The sequence below is a fragment of the Bubalus kerabau genome, chromosome 9, assembly GCF_029407905.1.
Source record: "Bubalus kerabau isolate K-KA32 ecotype Philippines breed swamp buffalo chromosome 9, PCC_UOA_SB_1v2, whole genome shotgun sequence".
NCBI lineage: Eukaryota > Metazoa > Chordata > Mammalia > Artiodactyla > Bovidae > Bubalus > Bubalus kerabau.
The window spans coordinates 109538747-109559865 of NC_073632.1; the positions used below are offsets into that span (position 1 = coordinate 109538747).

The following is a 21119-nucleotide window of genomic DNA, read 5'->3' on the forward strand; positions in this document are numbered from 1 at the left end:
CACGGCTTCCCCCGCAGCCACCCCGGGCCCCTTCCAGGGGTCCTCTGCACAGCACCAGGCTTCCCGCCGGTTCCGGGGACTGGTGGATGTGTCTAAGGCGAAGCTCCGACCGTGGCCTCGGCTAGAGACAGGACCCACCCAGGACTGGATGCGTCCCCTCTGTGCTCAGCAGCCCGGCCTCGTGCTGACTCCGAGCAGATCCCTCGACGCAGGAGTCCTCCCAACGCCTCCCGGGAGCCCCTCCCGTCCCGGCTCGGTCACCAAGGCCCGGAAGGCCACCCTCCTGAGGAGCGGGCCCTCGCCTGCGGATGCACCTGGTCGTTGACAGGCCGGGGGCACAGGTAGAGCTGGTGACGTCTGCCTGTCCCAACTTCCCCCCGATCCAGCCCCGCCTCGCAGCGCTCCCTCTTGGGTGGGCCGGCTCCTCCATCCTGGTGGTCAGCCCTCCCTGCCTCGCTGCTCCGCCTGGCCTGCCCTCCACCTCTGCGTCCGCGCCGCCTGTTTTCTGCCCACCCTGCACAGCACACTGAACAAATGCTTTCAGTCACCCGGTCTTCTCCCCTCACCAGTCTGCACTCAAGGCAGTTACCAGGATAGAGAGCCCGCCTTACCCGTTTTACTGCACAAAGATTGCACAAGTGTCCAAACTCCATTTTATTCAACTGAATCAACAGACCACCCACTTAAAACATAAACTTGAAAACAAAAATCACAAACTTGATCAGGAAAATGTTATTTCTTCCAAGTGTGGGTTTATTTCAAAATTATGAAGATTTATATATTATTTTTTATTACATACAATAAAGTGGTTTAGCTTAAAGTAAAAGCTTTCACATTTAAAGTTTTTCTTTTAAAAAGGTATTTTTAAAATGTAGACCCTTAAAAACCACCAAAAAAGCTGAATATATCTTGCAGCGTAGGTTTATCCTTAAATATTCACATCTCAAATGCTGTTTAGAAAAAAGATTTAAAAACTGGCTAAAAATCATTTACACTTGGCAAGGGTTAAAGTCTCATCTCTGACAGAGCGTATTAATGGCACATAATGAATTTACTGTCACAAGCATCTAGCAGTTTAACGGGTGCGCAGTTTTATCAGTACACAAGGTGGTCTTAGATGGCCAGTGCAGGTGTTCTGGAGTGATCCCTGTATCAGGAAAAGGACACGGCACCAAAAACAGAGCATCAGCTTTCAAAAGGTCTTTTCAAACAGTTTCCTTCTTTTCAAACAGCTTTCAGCTCAGAAGAGAAGAACAGCACTTAATTACTGCATCCCTAATTAAAAAAAAAAAAGGAAAAACAATATAATAATTTTGCCTGCAGAGTGAACTTGCAAAAAGATTCCTGCCAAAACACAAAGGCACCATCACCTTCTTCCATCAGAACTCAGTGGAACACCCCCAGCGCATTTGCTGGTTAATTAAAACTTTCTTGAGTGTCACTTGAAATCAAGAACTGAGACACGGAAATAATTTATTAGTTGCTGAAATGGTATTTATTTACTCAGAAATCTTAACCAGCACTTATTGCTAATTTTCTTGTGAAGAAATTAAGTACCAAAAAAAAAAACAAAAAAAAAAAACAAAAAAAATTTTAAAAAAGAAATAATGAACAAGATTTTAAAACAAAAATGCTTATAACTACATTGTAAGAACTCCAAAAAAAAAAAAAAAAAATTCCACCTGCTAGACCTCATTCACCTTCCACGACAGTTGGTCTCAACATGATCACTGTTACACAGACGGTTCAGGGTGAGCCCAGGCTGGAGGCCCACGCGTCTGGGGAGCAACGCCCCGCCCTGGCCGCGAGCTCCGGCTGCGCGGGAGTGGACGCCGTTTCCAGGGCGCCTCTTCCCCTTGCTGAGGGACAGCAGGAGCCCTCCCAGCTAAGGTCCCGAGGGCCGGCTCTTGTTCTAGGTCACCCTGGTTTGCTTTTTCTCCTTTTAAGTGTTTGTCAGAAAGTCACCCGTTTGAATAAAAACATTATTTCTACTAATGTCCTTCACTGTTCTCGTAGGCATACAGTTCTGCTGTTTTCATACACAACCTACATTCCCAGAGCTCATGAAGAAGCTGCCTCAACAGAATATGCTTCTGAACCTATCACGCTTAAGTCTGCAGGTGGTTTTGTTTTTCCCTCCACAATTACATTAACACATTTTTCTGAAAAAAAAAAAAAAAAAAAAAAAATTTTTAAAATGGCAGTTACCTCAACATACAGAATAAATGTTTCTGCTGGCTTAAACCAAACATCTATGCATCGGCCTCACTTCCTATTTACTGGTGTTTACGGCGGTGGAAGGATCCAGGATCTCTCGCCAACACCCCCTACCTGCGGGTGTTCAGGGGCCACATCTGCAGTCAGCTCCCAGCCCACCTGGGACCCGTGTTCACATGTTTTTACTTTATGTGGCAAGCTTCTATCGAGCTCGTTTAAAAACTCATTTCCTTTTGGGAAAAAAGTCAAAGTCAATTTTTAAAAAAGCCCTGTAAATCATATTTTAATATCAAAATTACTAAAATTCAGACATCTTTGTAAAAAGAATGAGAGGAGCAGAAACGACAGGGTGAAATCCAAGCGGGCTCACCTTGCATACGGGATGTACGACAGACTGTACCTGCAAGGAGAATTCAAGGGCGTTGAAATTTAATCTGAATAACGTTTTTCTTTAGGCCAAATGGCCATATTCTAACAGCATAAAAAAAGGAGGCAGCAGATTATTACACAGTGATTCTCAGAGCATGAGCTAGACAGCATACAGCATCACTGGAGAACTTGCTAAAAAGGCAAATTAGCAGGGCCCACCCCACACCTCTTGAATGAAAAACTGTTGTTTTAATAAGCAATCTGTGTTTTAAACAAACTCTTAAGTGATTCTGATGCCCGCTAAAGTCTGAACTTGTTATAACAGGTTACTCCTTTTAAGTTATTAAGAAAAAAAACTATAAAATAACAGAATAAACTAACTCTCCTTTAAGGATAAAACAATCAAGTACACATCAACAATAAAAAGTAACATATTAATAGAAAATAAGAAAGATTTAAATGTTCCATATGTCAGAGTAAAGTATCTCAAAGTTATTTTGCGACAGGCAAAGAAGCGCTTTTAACACGTGCTGATACTGCCTCAGTGGGCAGGCAGGAACAGCACCAAGCACACGCAGCTCCCGGACTGGCCGACACCAAGGCGTCCCACAGCAGCCAGGAAGGGGTTCACTGACTTACGAGGAAGCAAAGGAGACTCGGCTCCGAAGAAAGGCACAACACTCTGAAAAGCCTTCTGTCTGCGAGAAACACTTCTCTGGTCTGACCCGGAAGTATGCGAGGGGGACACGTTCCATCAGTCACATACCTGGCCCTCGGTGCCGCCCAGCCCTGAACGCGGCTGCGTGAAGGGGGCCGGCCGTCAGGAGGGACCCGGCGGAGGGGCGGAAGCCGCAGGGAGATGGGAAGGCAGGGCTGCAGCGAGTGCTCAGGGCCAGAGGCGGCAGAGCGACCAATTCGCTCAGCAGCTGCTCAGCAACACCGCACAGAGCGAGGGGTCCCCGCCATCCCCCGGGCTCAGCCTTCGGCCGGCCTGGGTTTACGCATGCGGGTAGCACCCCATGTATTGCTCGCCTTTTCTCGCACAGCGAAGTGCGTGCAGCACCGTGTGACGTCAGCGCGAACCCGCCTCCTGTGTGACACGTCAGCGCGGGCCCACGGCCCCGTGTGACACGTCAGCACGGCCCCGCCTCCCGGTGTGACGTCAGAGGGGCCCTACGGCCCCGGCCCCGTGTGTCCCGGCCCCCGTGTGACACGCCTCGCGGCCCCGCCTCTCTGCAGCTCTCCTATGTTGAGTCTCCGCCCCGCCCATCACCGCAACCCGGGACACACCACAGGCCGCAGGCACCGGACCCCTCAGGAGGCCCTTTCCCCCGGGGTCAGGAGAACCTCACCAATGACCTCCCTCGGCTCACAGGCTTGGAACGAAACGCTTAACACCGCTGAGGAAACTATTACACAATGAGTGTAAGGCTTACCAGGTCATCGACAGGAACTGCAATATGCAGAATAGTACGGCCAGCCCCTTCTTATGCCACTGACAACAGCAAAGACAGATATAACCAGTTAAACAGTTTAAAATATTTTCACAGCCTAGTTCAATTCCTTCCTTTCAAAAGACATAACTGATAGCTCCACTCATTTCATTAAATTTTACTATGACAAATATAAGATTCAGTAAATCTGAAAATTAAATATCCCCAAATTGTATTTTCTTTCTAGAATTCTGATTCCATTTACTCAAATGCTGCTAAATATATGCCATTAAATGTTAATGAAATGACTGTGCACAGGCTCAAAGTATTAAACCCCTTTGATGTAAGGCCTTTTGAGTCAAGGCTAACTTTTCCAAAGTCAACATCAAGGGACTGCCCTGGCAGTCCAGGGCCTAAGACTCCCTGCTCCCAATACAGGGAGCCCGGGGTTTCAATCCCCGGTCCTTTGGTCAGGGAACTAGACCTCCTGCGCCACAACTGAGACCCACCACAGCTAAATACATCAATAAGTATTTTTTTAAAGTAAGTAAACAAAATCGACATTGAAAAGCCCACTTGGTTAGATTTATATCCTATGTGGAATTTATGTATCTGACTCACTGGCACTTCTTTCTTTCCTTGAGTTACTTTTTGAAGTAAAACTGTACTTTATTGTGATCTTCCGGAATAATATAAACAGTTTCCACGGTTGTTTTAAAATGATCCATTTTTAGAATGTGTCCATCTTTATATTTCCTTCTTCACTTATTTTTAATCTACTGCTTATAAACAGACTGCTGGACCATTCCACATCAGAAATCAATTTCCCACAGGGATATGCAAAAATTGCTTAAGAAAATTCTTTTAAGTTACAATTGGGAAATGAGGTATTAGTGAATTCTTGTGTAACTAAAGCCCAGTTCTTATATCATTAAACTCTGAACACTTTGGTGGGACATTTCTGAAGTGTATTATACACCACCCCATCATCTTTGAAATGCACTGTGTGCTTGGGAGCTCAAGGACCACCTCAATCCCCTTTGGAAGTAGATCAGGAACAATACGCAAATACAGTGAAGGATCAGGAGCATCAGGAAGTAAACGGAGCTGTAATGAACCAGATCCTCTAGGGGCTCCTGGAGAGCTGTGAGTGTGCAAAGAGGCTCCTGGAGAGCTGTGAGTGTGCAAAGAGGCTCCTGGAGAGCTCTAAGTGTGCAAGAGTGTGTCCTTTTGTCCCTGGCGCCGTTTTTGTCTGGCCTGCTTGCTGGCCCTCTCCTCCTCACTGCCGGGACACCTTTAGCCCGCAATGCCCTCCCCGCCCGAGAGCCACAGCGCAGCGGACGCTCAGCGAGGGCCCCTCACGGCGCTCTGATGACGGGGGCCGTCCTGACCTGGAAGCAGGAAGGATCTCACCTCTATCTGTTTCAGGTGGCAGGCTCCACTGCCAGTCTGGCCACTAACTGGACGCTACACACATGACTTTAAGGACACCCGTCTTCGGTGGGTTTTAATAAATCAGACTTTGAGCTCCTCTGAGATGGCAGCCTGATGACACTTTACCTGTTGAGGGTCCACACAGCAGAAAATAGACATGGCTGAGGTAACTTACCCAAAGGGCAGCGCACAGGGTGAGCACGAAACACAGCTAGGGAAAGGCAAGGAAAATGGTTGATGTTGAGTCTTCTCAAAAGCCTAACAAAAATGTATACACGATTCTGCACTCATTTGCATAACACGCCACACAACAAAATTAATGAAATGGCTCCCTCGAACTGTCCTTACGTATTCCCTATTATTTTAAAGTCTATGACTGCAATCTTCGGCGGCAAACTGGAAACACGTAGTAAGTCATCTGCTGACTAAGCCAACAGACTGTTTCACGAATGCTCGAGAGTGACAACAGCCGTTCCCAGGGCCGTGTGAACGCTCACGTTAGCGTCCAGTACCTCGACCACCAGCACCGCACTCAGCACACTGTGAATGTACGGTGAGTCCTGTTCTACTTAGCTTTACGTAAGGAGCCGACCATAATCGTTTCATACAGAGAGGGCACGGTCACGCCACACCGCTGTCCCCAAAGGAGTGAAAAGGACAGGCAGATGGAAACAGTGGGGACAGGTCTGAAGACACAGAACGGGGTATTTGTCCAACAGTCCAATGGGGAAGGGACAAAAGCCAGGTGACTCCCCCAGAGAAGACTCAGATGGACCCAGAAGTGACCCGACCTTCCAGCCCCACCCTCCAACAAGTCCATACAGTGGTCCAGTAAGAAAGGCTGCACGGGGCTGGGAACTGAAACGCACGCAGCTCTGCTTTCCCCCTGAAACACACCGCGCTGCTCTGCTAGCGGATGCCCGAGAAGCAGGTTCCCCCAGCCAGTCATTCAGCTAGTACTGCGTAACCCAGACTCTTCACACACACAGCTGAAGGCTGCGACTACTACTTCAGCAAAGGAAACATGGGCTCCTCTGTACACAAGTGGGCGATAATTCATAAATAATGCCAAAGAAACACGCTCCTATGAAAGGTTTTTAAAAATGATCATTATTTACTTACAAGCATAATAACTGTTGCAAGCAATCTCGTTGTTTCAAACATTTTCTTCAGTTGTTTCACAGGTCCCATTAAAAAGCATGTACTATTTGAAACAAAAGACATGAGAGATGGATCTGTTAATTGGTCTATGTAAAAATAAGTGCTTTAAAGAAAACAAATCCTGTCAGCTTAATTAAACAATCTCACTAAATCTGTTTTATGGCAGAAACTGAGGAATTAAAGAGGCTCTTGAGGAAGGTGAAAAGAGGAAACTGAAAAAGCTGGCTTAAAACTCAACATTCAAAAAACGAAGATTACGGCATTGGGGTCCCAACACTTCATCACAAACAGAGGGGGAAACAATGGAAACTGACACAGACTTTACTTTCTTGGGCTCCAAAGTCACTGCAGATGGTGACTGCAGCCACGCAACTAAAAGACACTTGCTCGTTGGAAGACAGGCAATGACAAACCTAGACCGTGTATTAAAAAGCAGAGAGACCACTTTGCCAGCAAAGGTCTGTACAGTCCAAGCTGTGGTTTTTCCAGTGGTCATGTATGGATGGGAGAGCTGGACAATAAAAAAGGCTGAGTGCCGAAGAACTGATGATTTTGAACTGTGGTGTTGGAGAAGACTCTTGAGAGTCCCTTGGACTGCAAGGAGATCCAACCAGTCCATCCTAAAGGAGAGTAGTCATGGGTGTTCATTGGAAGGACTGATGGTGAAGCTGAAACTCCAATATTCTGGCCACCTGATGTGAAGAACTGACTCATTTGAAAAGACCCTGATGCTGGGAAAGATTGAAAGCGGGAGGAGAAGGGGGCGACAGAGGATGAGATGGCTGGATGGCATCACCGACTCGATGGACATGAGTTTGGGTGAACTCCGGGAGTTGGTGATGGACAGGGAGGGCTGGCGCGCTGCAGTCCATTGGGTCACAACGAGTCAGACATGACTGAGAGACTGAATAACAAGAGTTAGAAGGAAACTTCAATCTCTGTGTATTCCATGACACAGGAATGCCTCTCAGTCATTTGCAGAGTCACTTCTCAGCGCTGGGTCAGCGTGGCCGCTGCGGCTGGCCCAGGAAGACAAGGCAGCCTGACCTCAGCATGGGCCCATTCAGCGACTGCCTCCTTATCTCGACGCCTGTGACACGTATGAACGGTGCAGTCGACTCCAGAAGCACTGCCCGTGTAGAGCTCCTAGCAGCAAGACTGTGTGCAGTCGCTCCCCAGGCTCCTCCAGCCTGCGGTCTGAGGAGCGGGATGACCCAGAGACTGACGGAGCCCAGCGGCGGTTCACGCCCGTGCCCTCGCCACCGCCTCTGGCCTGGAACGCCCCTGAGCAGACAGGGCTCACCTGCCAATGCTGAGCGCACAGCTGTGGCAGCTGCAGCAGCGCCCCGGAGGCGCCCGAGGCCCGCAGAGAGGACCCCCGACGCCCAGCGCACGCGCCTCGTGCTCAGTGCCCACACGGCCCCGCCCGACCCCTCTGCACGGCACTGCCACGCCGGGTCTGCTCCCACTGGCCAGCCAGGCATCTGACTGTACCCCTCACGAGGCAGCTACAAGCCGGGACTCCGGAGGGCTGTCAGGTGGGACCCCACCCTGGTCACCTCCCTCGGCACTTCCCCAAGGACTGACCACCCCCTCTCGTGTTACTACACCTGGACGTCTAATGGACGGTAAGAGGCAGCACCTCCAAATGCTGGCTCTTCTCACCATAAACCCTATGAGGCAGCTGGCAGACGGCAGGGGTCTAAGTATTCACTGAGGGGATGTGCATTTTGAACTCATGACATGCACAGACCTACAGAAATATATCCTGTTAGAAAAGAAAACTTTGAAAATGACAGCAAACAAAACACCTTGAGAAGCCAAACTTCCATACATACCTGGCCAACGCAGCAATATTTCCAAAGGTGTAAAACACTGCAAAAAGCTTTATGCCTCCAGGGAGCCACAGCAATCCAGTTCCCTGAGTTAAGATGTTGTAGTTATTTAAAGATAATTTTACCACTGTAATAGATTAAAATATAAATCTGCTATGATGATGACAGTGTGTAACAATATGATGTTTAAGCAAAATGTGTTAACATATGGTCACTAATTATACAGTTTCTTAAAAAGTAGTTAATTTTCAATGTTATTTGCTAATTTGAATCTTATGCCTATCTGCATATAAGTATATATAAATGAAGTATTCCATAATCTTATATATATATCTAAGTCAATCTCATTCTATTTAAGTATTCTTTTTATAAACGGAAAGTTACAAAAGGTAATAAACTCTTCTAAACCACTGACTGCTACTCTCCTAACACACACAGTGGTTTTTCTTCAGTGAAATTATTTTAACAATCCATAAACCCCCCTAAATATTAGTCTGTACATCTTTTTATTGATCTCTACCCCTTTATTTCAAGTGACTAAATAAGTTACATCAAAACAGTTCAGATAAATGGAATGCTTAGTCTCACATGAAGCAGAAATTATCAAGCAACGTAAAGCTTTAACTCACAAGGATGGAGAAGAAGATGCCACTGACGAAGCATATGGCAAACCACTTCAGCCTGGTGTTGAAACTGAGCGTCGAGGCATCAAGGACCTTAAGGAAGGGGAGTTAGAACACGTTTTTAAATCACCACTTGGCCAATCTGATGCTTTATATGACATTAAAGCAAACCTCCACTTTAACACAGACGATGAGCCTGCCTTGCTCTGCACACGGCGGTGTGGCTTAAGAACATGAGGATCCCTCGGCCGTGACGGGAGATAAACAGTCTGGGGACCGGGCAGTCCCGGAGACACTGTCACCTCTGCAGATGAGGTAACAACACTGAGTCTGGAAAACTCTTACTGTGAGGGCCAGGAGGAGCACTGATGCGGACGAAATGACACATGTCACATGACAATGTCACGATGAGACACATAAAATGCTCACTGATTAAAAAACCAGGGGAAAGATGAAACAAGACGGGCAAACTGTTGACAGGTGCCGAGGTGGAGTTGGGACGCACACCTTTCTCTGTCCCTGTGTCTGAGGGCATCTGGGCCACGTGCCCACACACAGAGCCTGACTCGGTGGTCCTGCAGGACCCACTCCCAGGGGAAGCCCCGAGGACCCAGGGAGGCTGGGCAGAGAAGGGGAGGGGTGAGTGAGGCCGTGACCTCAGCTGGCCCTCGGTGTTCACCTCACTGTCCATCCAGCCGTGAGGTCCGCTGACCTTTTGCGACCCACCTCCCACCAGCTGCTCTGGCTGCAGGGTGTGTGCAGGGGGGTGCATGTGTCATGAGGAGGGCCCAGCGTGCCACAGGACCTCCAGAGCAAGCCCAAGAGGACAGCTGTGAGCTGATGGGCAACGGGTATATCCGCCCAACAGCTAGGACCTGGGGTGCCGCCATCAGGCTCTGCCACGGGGCACCCCGACAACTTCAGTTACAAAAAGCTCATGTGAAACCAACTCATGAAATAAAGAAAGAAAACCAAGTCACAAAAGCCTGCATTTCCTAGACCTAGGTTATTAAACATGTGCTTTGAAATGATAACTAACTCTAGAGCAAAAACATTTCGGGATGCCATGTGTATTCTAAGCAAATCACATGGGAAAAGCGCCCCCATCTACTGCACACGGCAGTCTGGCACGCAGCTTCTCCACAGGAAGCGCAGTCGGCGGGTGCCACCAGCTGCAGGTGTACAGCACAGGGAGTGTTTCCATAAATTATATTCCCTTTAAAGCCACTGGAAAACAATGGCCATGTTCTCCTGTGCTGTATACCGTCTCAGCTGCTCATCCGCTTTACGCACAGCAGCTGCATCTCTCGCCTCTGTCCCTGTCTTGCTCTCGCTTCCCCTCCCACTGGTAAGCAGTAGCTTGTTTTCCATGCCTGTGAGTCCGTTTCTGTCTGGTTACGTACATCTGCCATGTTTTTTAAGATTCCATGTATAAGTGATAACATATGGCATTTGTCTTTCTCTTCATTAAGTTTAACACCCTCTAGGTTCATCTACATTGTAGCAAATGGTAAATACATGTTTATATTACTAAATACACTATTACAATTTATTTCACAATAAGGCTGAAAAAGTATTAACACTGGCTGTTTCAAGAAAACTAAAAATATACAATAAGGATTTATATTTCAAAATTTAAATTTCTAACGTGTATTACCATATACTTAAAAGACCACATGCTTATAATGTATTTTCAAAAATAAGGAAGCAAAAATAGTTTTTGAATGCAAAAGCTGAAAATACTTTTGTCTACATTCCTTACCTCAGTAGATTAGTCTGTGAATCCTCACGTAGCATGAAAAGCAGATAAAAACAACTAAATCAAGATTCTGCCAATGTAACATCCATCATTTTTTTAACACATTTTAAATGTTTTTTAAATTTGCTTTACAAACAATCTTGTTTCCAGCAATGTCATCTGTTGATACTAAAACTAAACACTGTAAACAAAGAAAGAACTCGCCTATAACAACATCTAAAATTTCATTTTATTCTGATCAGGAAGAATACACATCAAGTACATTTTAACCACATGGGAGAGAATGAACCCTGAACACAGCACACTGCATGGGAAACGATCTGCTGGTCTGTGAAAGGCTAGAAACGGTGTCTAAGTGGTCAGAGCGGACACTCGGCGACGGTGGGGGGGGGGACTCAGCAGGGGGTGAGCGGACCCAGCATCCCTATTCACTTTCTTTTTCAAGCTTCAATCACTCCACTGTCTTTGTCTGACTTGGTTTTCAGCACAGTCCTTTGTATAACAGCAGATATTTTTCCTCTTACTGTCATCTGCCAGAAAAATTCTTTCCATTTGCAAATTTGGAATATTTGATCCACAAGCAAATGACTTGTCGCAAGCCCTGCAGATTGTTCAGAACACAAAAACATAATACGAATTGCTTAACTCACATTGTAACCTTCGTTACAATGTCCATCCATAGTGCCAAAAAACCAGGCCCTGCCCTGTCCACGCGAGAGACAAAGGGAGCCCTGACCCCGCAGACAGCATGAGCTGGTAGGTGCGATGTGTGGTCCAACCTGGATCGGGAAGGGGCCCAGCAAAAGCAGCAAGTGCTTCGATCTCATACACTGAGTCTTAGAAGAGAACTACACACTGAAATTGCCACCAGTCATTTCACTCGTTATCAAAGAGAGAGGAAGCAGAGAGTGCATCTCATGAAGCAGGAGCAACCCTCCCGTCCTCTGGTGTCCTCTTTATGCGGCAAGAAACCAACAGCACCTGCAACTGGAACTTCATTAAAAAGAAAAAAATGAGTCGGAAACATCGAAGGAAAACACCCTCCCGGCGGCACCAGTACTACAGGTGAAGGAACGGAGCCTGGGGACAGAGGAGTCGGGAAGTGGGCACCAGCGCAAGGCGGGCAGTGGCGGCCAGAGCCCACCTCCCAGGCCACCACCCCACGAGTCAAGGGAACCGCTGAGCACTGAGCTCCCAGAGCTGCGCCTGCAGATACGGCAAGGACACGGAGCCACCCGGACGACAGCAGGGGAAGCAGGCGTGTACACCCTCCCCAGGGGCCACGCCTCGAGCCCCTCGGGGTCCCTCTCCCGGTCACCCTCTCTCACCAGGACCCCAACCGCAGGTCCTGCCCCCTCCTGGCAGAGCCTGGGCCGACTGCTGCATCTACTGGCAGCCCAGGCTTTCTGCTCCTCGCCCCTGGGGGACCCAGGGTCCCTCACGCCCTGAAATGACCCTGTGTCCAAGCCCAGGCCGCTGCTCTCCAGCCCTGACGTCCCCCTGCGCCCCGCCTCACCGCTGCACTAGCCCCTCTTTCCAGCACAAATGGCAGGGCGCCTCGCTTCGACAGACAGCAGAGGCTCCCCTTCTCTCCAGCCACCTACCAACACCCCCTCGTGACTCAAGCCTTCCTTGCTCGTCCTCTGGGCAGTCACGCACGACAGGGCATCAAACCAGGGCGTCTGCACTTCAGGAGCCCTGTCCCCGGCCTGCTGGGCCTCCCCTGCGCATAGCTGTCCACAGCACCCTGCCCTCCCACTGCTGACCACTCCGCCCCACTGCCACTTCAGCCTCCAGTTCCGCCAGGCGCCTCTGCTGGCACCAGGGCTTCCTCCCTGGGCTTCCTCCATCTCCCGCAGGGAACGGACGCCCCCCCACCACCAGGGTCCCCTGGGACCCTCACCTCTTCCGGTTCCCACCACCACAGAGGACAAAGGTCAACCTAGACAGGAGGGCTTCATATGCCACACCCTCTGACCTCCCAGGGACCTGACCAAGTCGGATTTCTCCCCAAGGTCGACAGAAAACCGCATTGCCTCAAAGGCACCGCCCCCACCCCCCACACCACCAACTGTCAAGGACAACATGCTTAAGCCTCTTCCATCTTAAACACACAGAAAGCATGACTTCACCCTCTAGCCTCCGCTCCTTCATTCACTGATTCACTCAACAAAGTTAACACTTAACACAGGCCCTCTTGCGGGCTCCTGGGGGCCTGTGTTAAGTGCCAGGCAAGGGGTCTGGCTCTTGGTTAAAAGGAGCTGGGGGAAGGTGCAGGCCTGGTGTACAAACCCCTGCCCACGGTCAGGGATGGGCGGCTGGCCTGTCCTTCCATCCCCCGCACTCCCAGCCCCGAGGCCCTCAGGAGAGCCAGGCAGCAGGGGAGGGGCCCTGCGGACTCACCCCTCAGTCCCTGCCCTTCTCCCCTGACCTGGGAGGCCATAAAACTGGCTGACCCCTGGCCTTCACTGCCCCACCAGATCCTTGATCAACACCCACCGCTGGGGGAAGACGGAGCCCAATGCAGCTGGTGTGTCCTCCGGCTTTAGCCACAGGCCAAAGTGACTGATGGCTGCGTGAGCCCCTTCAGTTTTGGCTCTCATATGAACTTATCTGGTCTCTGTCCCGCCCTTGCCCTCTCCAGGTTCCCCGCTTCTTCCCTGGCTGCCCCCTCTCTCCTGAGCTCCTCACACTAGAAAGGCCCAGAGGTTAAACCGAGCCTTATCTCTTGTCTGCTTACCCACAGTCCCTTGGTTATCGCGAGTACTTCCTCCAGCATCTCACACCCAGCAGCCTTCCTGCCTCTTAACTCAGCAGCTGGCATCTCAGACTCAACACCCAGACTCTCCCCACTCCCCACCCTACCACCTGCACCTTCCAGCTAAGGGAGACTCCCTCTCTCCAGCTGCTCAGCTCAAAACCAGAGGAGCCCTTGGCTCCTTGAGCACTCACGCATCCAACCTGTCAACCACTAATTCCGCCAGCTCTACACCCAAGCCATTTACAGAGCCTGGCCACTCTCACTTTAAACCACCGTCACCCCCATCTCCCTGATCCAGCCAGTGGGCTCTCCCCAGGACCACTCCCCGAGTCCTCTGCCCCTCCAGTGTGTTCTCCACGGGCCTGCCAGCGGGATCCTTTAAAATCCAAATCAGTCACATCCCCGCTCTGCCCACGGCTCCTCAGCGCGCTGTGAGTAAAAGCTGAAACCCTCACTGGGTCCTGCAAGACCCCACGTAATCCGGAGCCCCACTGTGCTGTCCCTGCGCTCCAGACACTCCGGTCTCTTTACTGGCCTTCAACAAACTGAGCGCTGTTCTCAGGATCTACATTTGCGTAAGTAGCCCAGGTAGCCCCAGGACTCTTTGGAGGGACGCCATAATGGCACCCTGACAGACAGGCCCTCGATGACCGTCCAACACAATCAGGCAATCCCAACCTCCTCAACCTGCTTTACCTTCTTCCACGGTGCTTACCACTGACTGACATATTTTTATATTTACTTGTTTAGTAACTGCTTTCCCCAATTAAAACATAAATTCCATGTGGGGGAAGCCGAACCAAACACATGTAGGTACCAAAATATTTGTTGAACGAATAAATGACCACCTTCTCTGAATTCACAGCACATGTCCCTTCCAGTCACTCCCAGCTTCCATCAGTGACTTCTCTACGCAATCTTTCTCCCCTCTAGAGAGTGAGCTCAAGAGAAGAAGCACCTTACCCTCCTGTCCCCAAGGTTTAGAGCAGCTCAACAGGACTTTCTGAGCAGCATGTCCCAAGCCTGCAATGTCCTATGCGACAGCCGCTAACTTCCATGCTTAGCCAGCACCTGAAACGTGGCTGGTGTGGCTGCAAGTAATTTTAAATTTTATTTAATTCTAATTAATTTAAACTGAAACAGCCACATGTCGCTAGGGCTGCCGCTTGTATAGCACAGATTTAGAGCCAAAAGGGAAGCAGAGAATAGTGGCTCAATAAATGAGCTGGGTGAACCATTGCTGCCTGATGGATGTTTCTCATATTACTATTTACTGGTTCTTATGTTAAGGTTATGATTTGCCAAACTGGTTAGAGTTCACTTAGAGCAGACGCTTTGCTTTTAGTCTCTGAACCCTCACATAGTCGTCCAGAATCCTGTTCACTAGAGGTGCCGAACAATTATGACCACAAGGAAAGAAGTTAGGACAGGAGAGGGGACAAATAAAAGGTCCTTCTGTAATATGTATCCTTTTAAATGTTCCACTTCGGTGACAGGCAAGCATGAATTTGTCTGCAGGCAAATAACAGATACTTACACAGCAGTTCCTGCTGCACTATTTTTAACCCTCTAAATAGAGGAAGTAACCCCGATCAAGTCTCGTGGGTAAACCATAGAGACAAGGGTTTTTTTGTTTCTTGTTAAATCTCTTAATAGAGCTCAACAGATAGCTTTTGATTCCGTATTATTTCACTTCTCAATGATCCGGGTTTGTTTTTTCTTTTTCTCCCTCCAGTCTCCCTCCTTCCACAAGACTAGACACACTCACAACACCTCTATTGACCCCAGGGGCTAACAGAGGCGGCGGAGCTTCACGGTTCCCGCTCTGCAGCACGGGCACCCGCGCGCCTTCCGCGCCGCCAGCCTGGGTTCAGAGTCCACAGCGGGCGCGGAGCACCGGGCGAGGCTGGGGGGCGGCGGCGCGGGGCCGGGCGGGCTCTCTGGGGGAGGGAGACGGGCACCGAAGCGGGTTCCTGAGGGTCTCAAGGCCACACGGCACCCGCAGACGCCACAGAGACTCCACGCACACCCAGAAGGCTCCCCAGACCCTCCCGGGAGGCGCCGGGCGCCTGCCCGCGACCCAGCTCCGCGCGCCCGCCCCAGCACGGGCGCGCCCCCGGCGCCGGCTCGCTACCTGCGCGGTCAGGCCCTGCTCCTCGTCGTCCTGGCCGCTTAGGACCCGCCGCAGCTTCTCCATTGCCGCGGCCGCGGCGCCCGCCCCGCCCCTCTCTCGACCCCTGAGAAACCCCGGAAGTCGAGACTCTTCCGGCCGGCCGGAAGTCCCAGTCTCCAGCTTCCGGCGCGCCGGCTCCGCCCCCGGAGGCCGGCCTAGCGGCGTGCGCATGCGCGCCGGGCTCGACCGCCTGCCCGACTGGGCCCCTGCGGCTGCGGGGGGCGGGGATTGGGGCGGGGCGTCGGTGCTGCGCTCGCCGGCCCCCCCAACACCCAGCACCCCCGGAGACGAAGCGGCTACTCTGCAACGCGCAGAGTAGGGTTCCGCTCCTCTCGAGTTCAGCCGTCGCTACCTACCCCCTACCTCCAGGAGTCGGTACCCAGCGGGCGCATGGCTATTGCTGGTTGGATGAATAGGCCCACGAATATGGATCCTCACAGGTGTCCTAGACGCCTGTGCCTCGGACCCAGGTCCAGGCCTGCAGACTAGGGGGTCCAGTGTCCGGACCAGAAGTCTAGCTCTGCAGACTGGATATGCATTACTGCAGGCGCCGTCCAGTACTGCAGGCCAGAGGTCAAGCGCCCAGATGCACGTCCAGTGTCTGCACCAGAGTCTGATTCTGCAGACTCCTGTCCAGCGCCGCAGACCCGAGGCCCCGTGCCGTAGACCCCCGTCCAGGCCTGACGGAAGAATGCTGGGGGCTAGTATCAGAACGGGCTTCCCAGGTGGTGCTAGTGGTAAAAACCGGCCTGCCAGTGCAGGAGATGTAAGAGACGCGGGTTCGGTCCCTGGGTCGGGAAGATCCCCTGGAGGAGCGCATGGTAACCCACTCCAGTATTCTTGCCTGGAGAATCCCACGGACAGAGGAGCCTGGTGGGCGACTGTCCATAAGGTCTCAAAGAGTCGGACACCACTGAGCAACTTAGTACAATGTGAAAACAGGGACAAGGGTTCAGTCTTAAAGAGTAGCCTTGTTGTGCCTTGAACAATGTGGGGGTTAGGTGCGTCAGCCCAAACTGCAGTCTAAAATTGTCGTATAGCTTACAGCAGGGCTGTCATATGTGTGAATCATCTCTGTCTTTGGCTCCTTTGTGTCCAGGGCTCTGCATGTTGGGCTCAACCAGCTGAGGACCCAGTAATGCTGTAGTATTTACTTTGGAAAAAGTCCAAGTTTAAGTGGACCTGTGTATTTCAAACCTGTTTTGTTTAAGGGTCAGCTGAACTTCAGACTGTCTCAAGAAAAAGCAAGAGGCTGCTGCCTTCTTCCTTTTTCCTTGTGAAAGGTGTTTAAGTTTGTAAGAGCGAAACGCTACCTGTAAAAGGAATAGCTAATCCAACGCCCCTTTCCAGTTGTACATAAACACTGCAAACCTCTGAACAGAGTAAACACAGTTCCCCGCCTGCACTAGGGGGGTGGACACTAGCAGTGAGGTAGCGGCTTTTTTCTCTCATTCTCTACCACCCTAAGGAGAGAGGAGAAACTAGGGCTTCCTGTACAGTGAATTCCACGGACTCTTGGGTGTGTACGTCGTGCCCAATTCTGAGTCGTGACCCCATGGACTGTCGCCCACCAGGCTCCTCTGTCCATGGGATTTCCCAGGCAAGAATACTGGAGTGGGTTGCCATTTCCTTCTCCAGGGGATCTTCCCAACACAGGGATCAAACCCAAGTCTCCTGCATCTCCTGCAATGGCAGGCAGGTTCTTTACCGCTGAGCCACCAGGAAAGCCCTTGGAGCTCCTTCCAAGGTCATCAAGTGATGCGTTTTGCCTTACAGTTTGGTGTGATTGTGATGAAAATGCCTGCTTACTGTTTTGCTTATTAAATCACCTACTTTATTCCTTCCCTAAAATCTCACATTTAAAAGGTGAAGTCCCCAAAACTTTTATTGTCCATTCTAACTGTCTTCAGTAGAATTTTATCTAATCTCAGTGAGATAGAAAACATAAGACCCCCGAGAAAAACATGATGCACTTGCTCTGATAAAGCATCTTTTAGGTGGAAATACTTATATTTGGCCTATTTATACTAAAGTGTGAGATCTTCCCCTTTTTTCCTTAATTTAAAAAGATCAGAAAATAGATGAACACATCTGCTGTAAAATGGTAAATCTCTATGCTTCCATTTAACAAAAAGAGTACATCTATCCCATTTAAAAAATTTTTCCTTTTGAAGTATAGTAACTTGAGTTTTATGTATACAAAACAATGGAATAAATTATCTCTATTAATGGGGAGAAAGCTTTCCAAGGATATGTGAGGCTGAACCATGTGAAATTGCCAATGTCTGACTCTGTTTAACCTGAAAAGGGAAATTTCACATCTTTCAACCTGTACCTGGGTTTAAGAAATTTTACTTAGAATATAACACTGGAGATTTAAGAGTGTGATCCGGACTTTCTCACTTCTCATGCCCTGTGAGTCAAACTTAGTTTCCCAAAAGAAAAAAATACTGTGTAAAATGCACTGAAGGCATAACCCACTGGAAACGATGATCGAGTCTAGGCTCTGGAGTCAGAGGCCTGGGCTAGAGTCCTGACGCCCCTGTTGCGTAGCTGTGATGTTGGGGGCAAATCAACCTCCACTCCCCTTTCACTGTGTCATGTGAAAATCAAGGTGATCGTGGTTCCTATCTTGCAGGGTTGTTATGAGGATGAAATAAAAATAACACATCTCCTGACCCTCTTTATTCAGGGGTTCTATGTAGCAAACTCACTCACTGGCCACAGTTTATTTGTAACCCAAAGTTAACACTTGCATGCACGTTCTCGGTGACTGGGGGCAGAGCCGTGAAAAGCTGGTCACCCAGCACTCATGGTCGGGCTGGGGTGGAGCCAGACTGCTGTGCCTCCTTGTTTCCACTCATTCTGCAAACCAGCGTCACTTTCATGGTCTGCCTACTGCCACATTTCTCACACATTTGCGCCTTTTGTCGGTGATCTCACTGTTTAAAATAGGCCCCAAGCCTCGTGCTGAAGTGCTGCCTGGTGCCCTAAGCACAAGAAAGCTTGTGGAGGGGAATGTGTGTTAGAGAAGCTGCGTTCAGGCTGAGTTATACGCTGACAGCTGTGAGTTCCACGTGAATGAATCAATAATGTGTGCTAAGAAGTTTTTAAACAGAAGTACATCAGGCAAGGTTGTAGGCTGATCATTTGAGGAAAGTGCTCTCAGAAGCTCACAGGAACCTGACCTATGACTCTCCTAGGAGCAGTGCCTCAGTCTTAGTAAACCAGTTTTGCGGCAACTTGGTCAAGCATAGCCTGCAGATAACAAGAACCGACTGTAGGTGTAGACAGCAAGTGCTGAATCAGTGTTGGGTTTCGTGATTGTAATCATTACTGTTGTTTCATCATGTGTAATTCCTGCTCTGGTTCCCTGTCTCCCTTCCCATTTGTGGAAGGAAAATCTAAACGGAGTCAGTATTGCTCAGCAAACTCTGTGACTTGGAGCTGGGAGGCCACAGAGGAAGGTGACTCGCTTGCCTCCGCCTGGAGGGGGGCCTGACCTCTTGACCTGATGAAGTCGTCCAGAACACCTGCTGGAAAGGCAAGATGTCAGACCTGCAGGCAGATGTGCCTGCAGGCGGCCGGGCTCAGTCCGACTCTTTGCCGCCCCAGGGACTGGAACCCACCGGGACTCCTCTGTCCATGGAACTCTCCAGGCAGGAATACTGGAGTGGGTTGCCAGTTCCTCCTCCAGGGGATTGTCCCAACTCAGGTATCAAACCTGCCTCTCCTGTGGCTCCTGCATTGGCAGGCTGGTTCTTTACCACTGCGCCCCTGGGAAGCCCCACGACACCAGGACATTTACCCTAAAATGACTTGGAGCCGTCTATCTGCTTATTGGACGCTGGCCCAAAAACATGATTTCAGGACGAATCTTTGTCCTAAAGGACAAAGGAGTCCTTAAGGACAGATCTCTTCTGACTCGGCATCCGTCAGTCACAGTTCTCTCCAGGCAACTTCTCGTGTCTTCCTGCCTTGTTTTCTTCTTTCTTTTCCTTTTTTTCCCTGGCTTTGTGTCTTTAGAAGCCCCTGATCCTTTCTCCTTTGGGGTTACCCTGAATCTGTGTCTCCAAATTGCCCTCCTTAAGGCCCCAGATAAACTGTTCCTGTTTGCAGACTCCCGTGTGACATATTTTGGCAGACACATCCTGGCGAACAGTCTGTAAGGAAACCAACCTCTCGCCCATAATCCCAGAACAAAAGCCCGGAGCTGCCGACTTCCTTCCTCTTCCTGCCTCTCAGACACAGAACTTTCTGGAGCCATTGGCCTTTTCACACACAAGGCAATGGGACAAGAAGTTTCCAAGAGGGGAGAAGTGAGGCTTGAGGGAGTCTTTTCTGGGCCCTGAGCTAAGAGTCCTGGCTTTCCTCTAGTCCTGCTGGGGGGCCGGTGGAGGGGTCTCCAGACCTGCCGTCCGTCCCTCCTCCCTCCGTCCCTTCACCTGACCACAGGGGAGAGGGGGTGTCGAAGGCAAACACAGGTCCCAGGGGCAGAGCCCCCAGTCATGGAGGAGGAGCTCCCCACCGGGGAACACGTTGTCCCCTCTGCAGACAAGCCGGGCCCAGAGCAGCCCTCGGAGGCCTCTCCACCCCACCTCAGGACCCCTGCCCCCAGGAACCCCATGCACCAACCACCACCCCTCCACCAGCTGACGGTAGTGACAGGGGCTGGCTTCCCAGAGGGGACTGGGGAGAGGTATGCGGGAACCCAACCCCATGGCAACATTTTAAGCATCTTGAAACAAAGATAATATAAAGCATCTCAAATTTCCTATTCTCATTTCTTAGGTTTCATACGATACTTGGTAGAAAGTTGTATCAGACGCTCTCCAGTGACAATTCAGCTAGGAAATTACACTCAAATCTGAGTACCTGTGCAGCTAGAAGTACCTTAGAAAGAGTGCAGAACTCGGGATAGAGTTGATAACAGTTCATCACTGGCCGTTTACTCTGTCTTATCAGCTCATCTTAATTGCTTCTTGGGACACAACAGAAAACCTTGGTACGAAATGTAACACCAAGCTTTCCCTCCGTGAGGACTGAGTGAATAAAGTCAGTTTCCCATTAAGGCTGTGAGGCTACTCCCAGGCAGAGGGTCAGGACCAGTTGTCAAAGTGTGGGTAGAAGAGAAGGAATTGGGGACAGTTCGGTTCAGTTCAGTTCAGCCGCTCTGTCATGTCTGAATCTTTGTGACCCCATGGATTGCAGCATGCCAGGCTTCCCTATCCATCATCAACTCCCAGAGGTTGCTCAAACTCATGTCCAGTGAGTTGGTAATGCCATCCAACCATCTCATCTTCTGTTGTCCCCTTCTCCTCCTGCCCCCAATCCCTCCCAGCATCAGGGTCTTT

At 50.1% G+C, this 21119-nt stretch overlaps 1 protein-coding gene across 1 annotated transcript; it reads right to left on the minus strand.

The window, feature by feature from the left end:
• Window positions 1–636: 636 nt before the first annotated feature.
• SFT2D1 (SFT2 domain containing 1) lies at window positions 637–15884 on the minus strand. The gene is made up of 8 exons (XM_055536175.1): window positions 15727–15884; window positions 9079–9165; window positions 8453–8535; window positions 6576–6657; window positions 5629–5664; window positions 4023–4081; window positions 2588–2617; window positions 637–1275 (listed from the first exon to the last, which is right to left on the minus strand). The coding sequence occupies exons 1-8, from the start codon at window positions 15787–15789 to the stop codon at window positions 1236–1238; spliced, it is 480 nt and encodes a 159-aa protein (XP_055392150.1). The 5' UTR covers window positions 15790–15884; the 3' UTR covers window positions 637–1235.
• Window positions 15885–21119: the final 5235 nt, after the last annotated feature.

What these genes read in the sequence shown, in the direction of transcription:
- SFT2D1 (XM_055536175.1), bottom strand. Translation starts at nt 15,789, where the DNA reads ATGGAGAAGCTGCGGCGGGTCCTAAGCGGCCAGGACGACGAGGAGCAG. An exon ending in AGCAGGGCCTGACCGCGCAG is followed by an intron (nt 9,166 to 15,726) that starts GTAGCGAGCCGG and finishes CCCTTCCTTAAG; the next exon opens with GTCCTTGATGCCTCGACGCT. An exon ending in TCGTACATCCCGTATGCAAG is followed by an intron (nt 1,276 to 2,587) that starts GTGAGCCCGCTT and finishes TTTTTTAATTAG; the next exon opens with GGATGCAGTAATTAAGTGCT.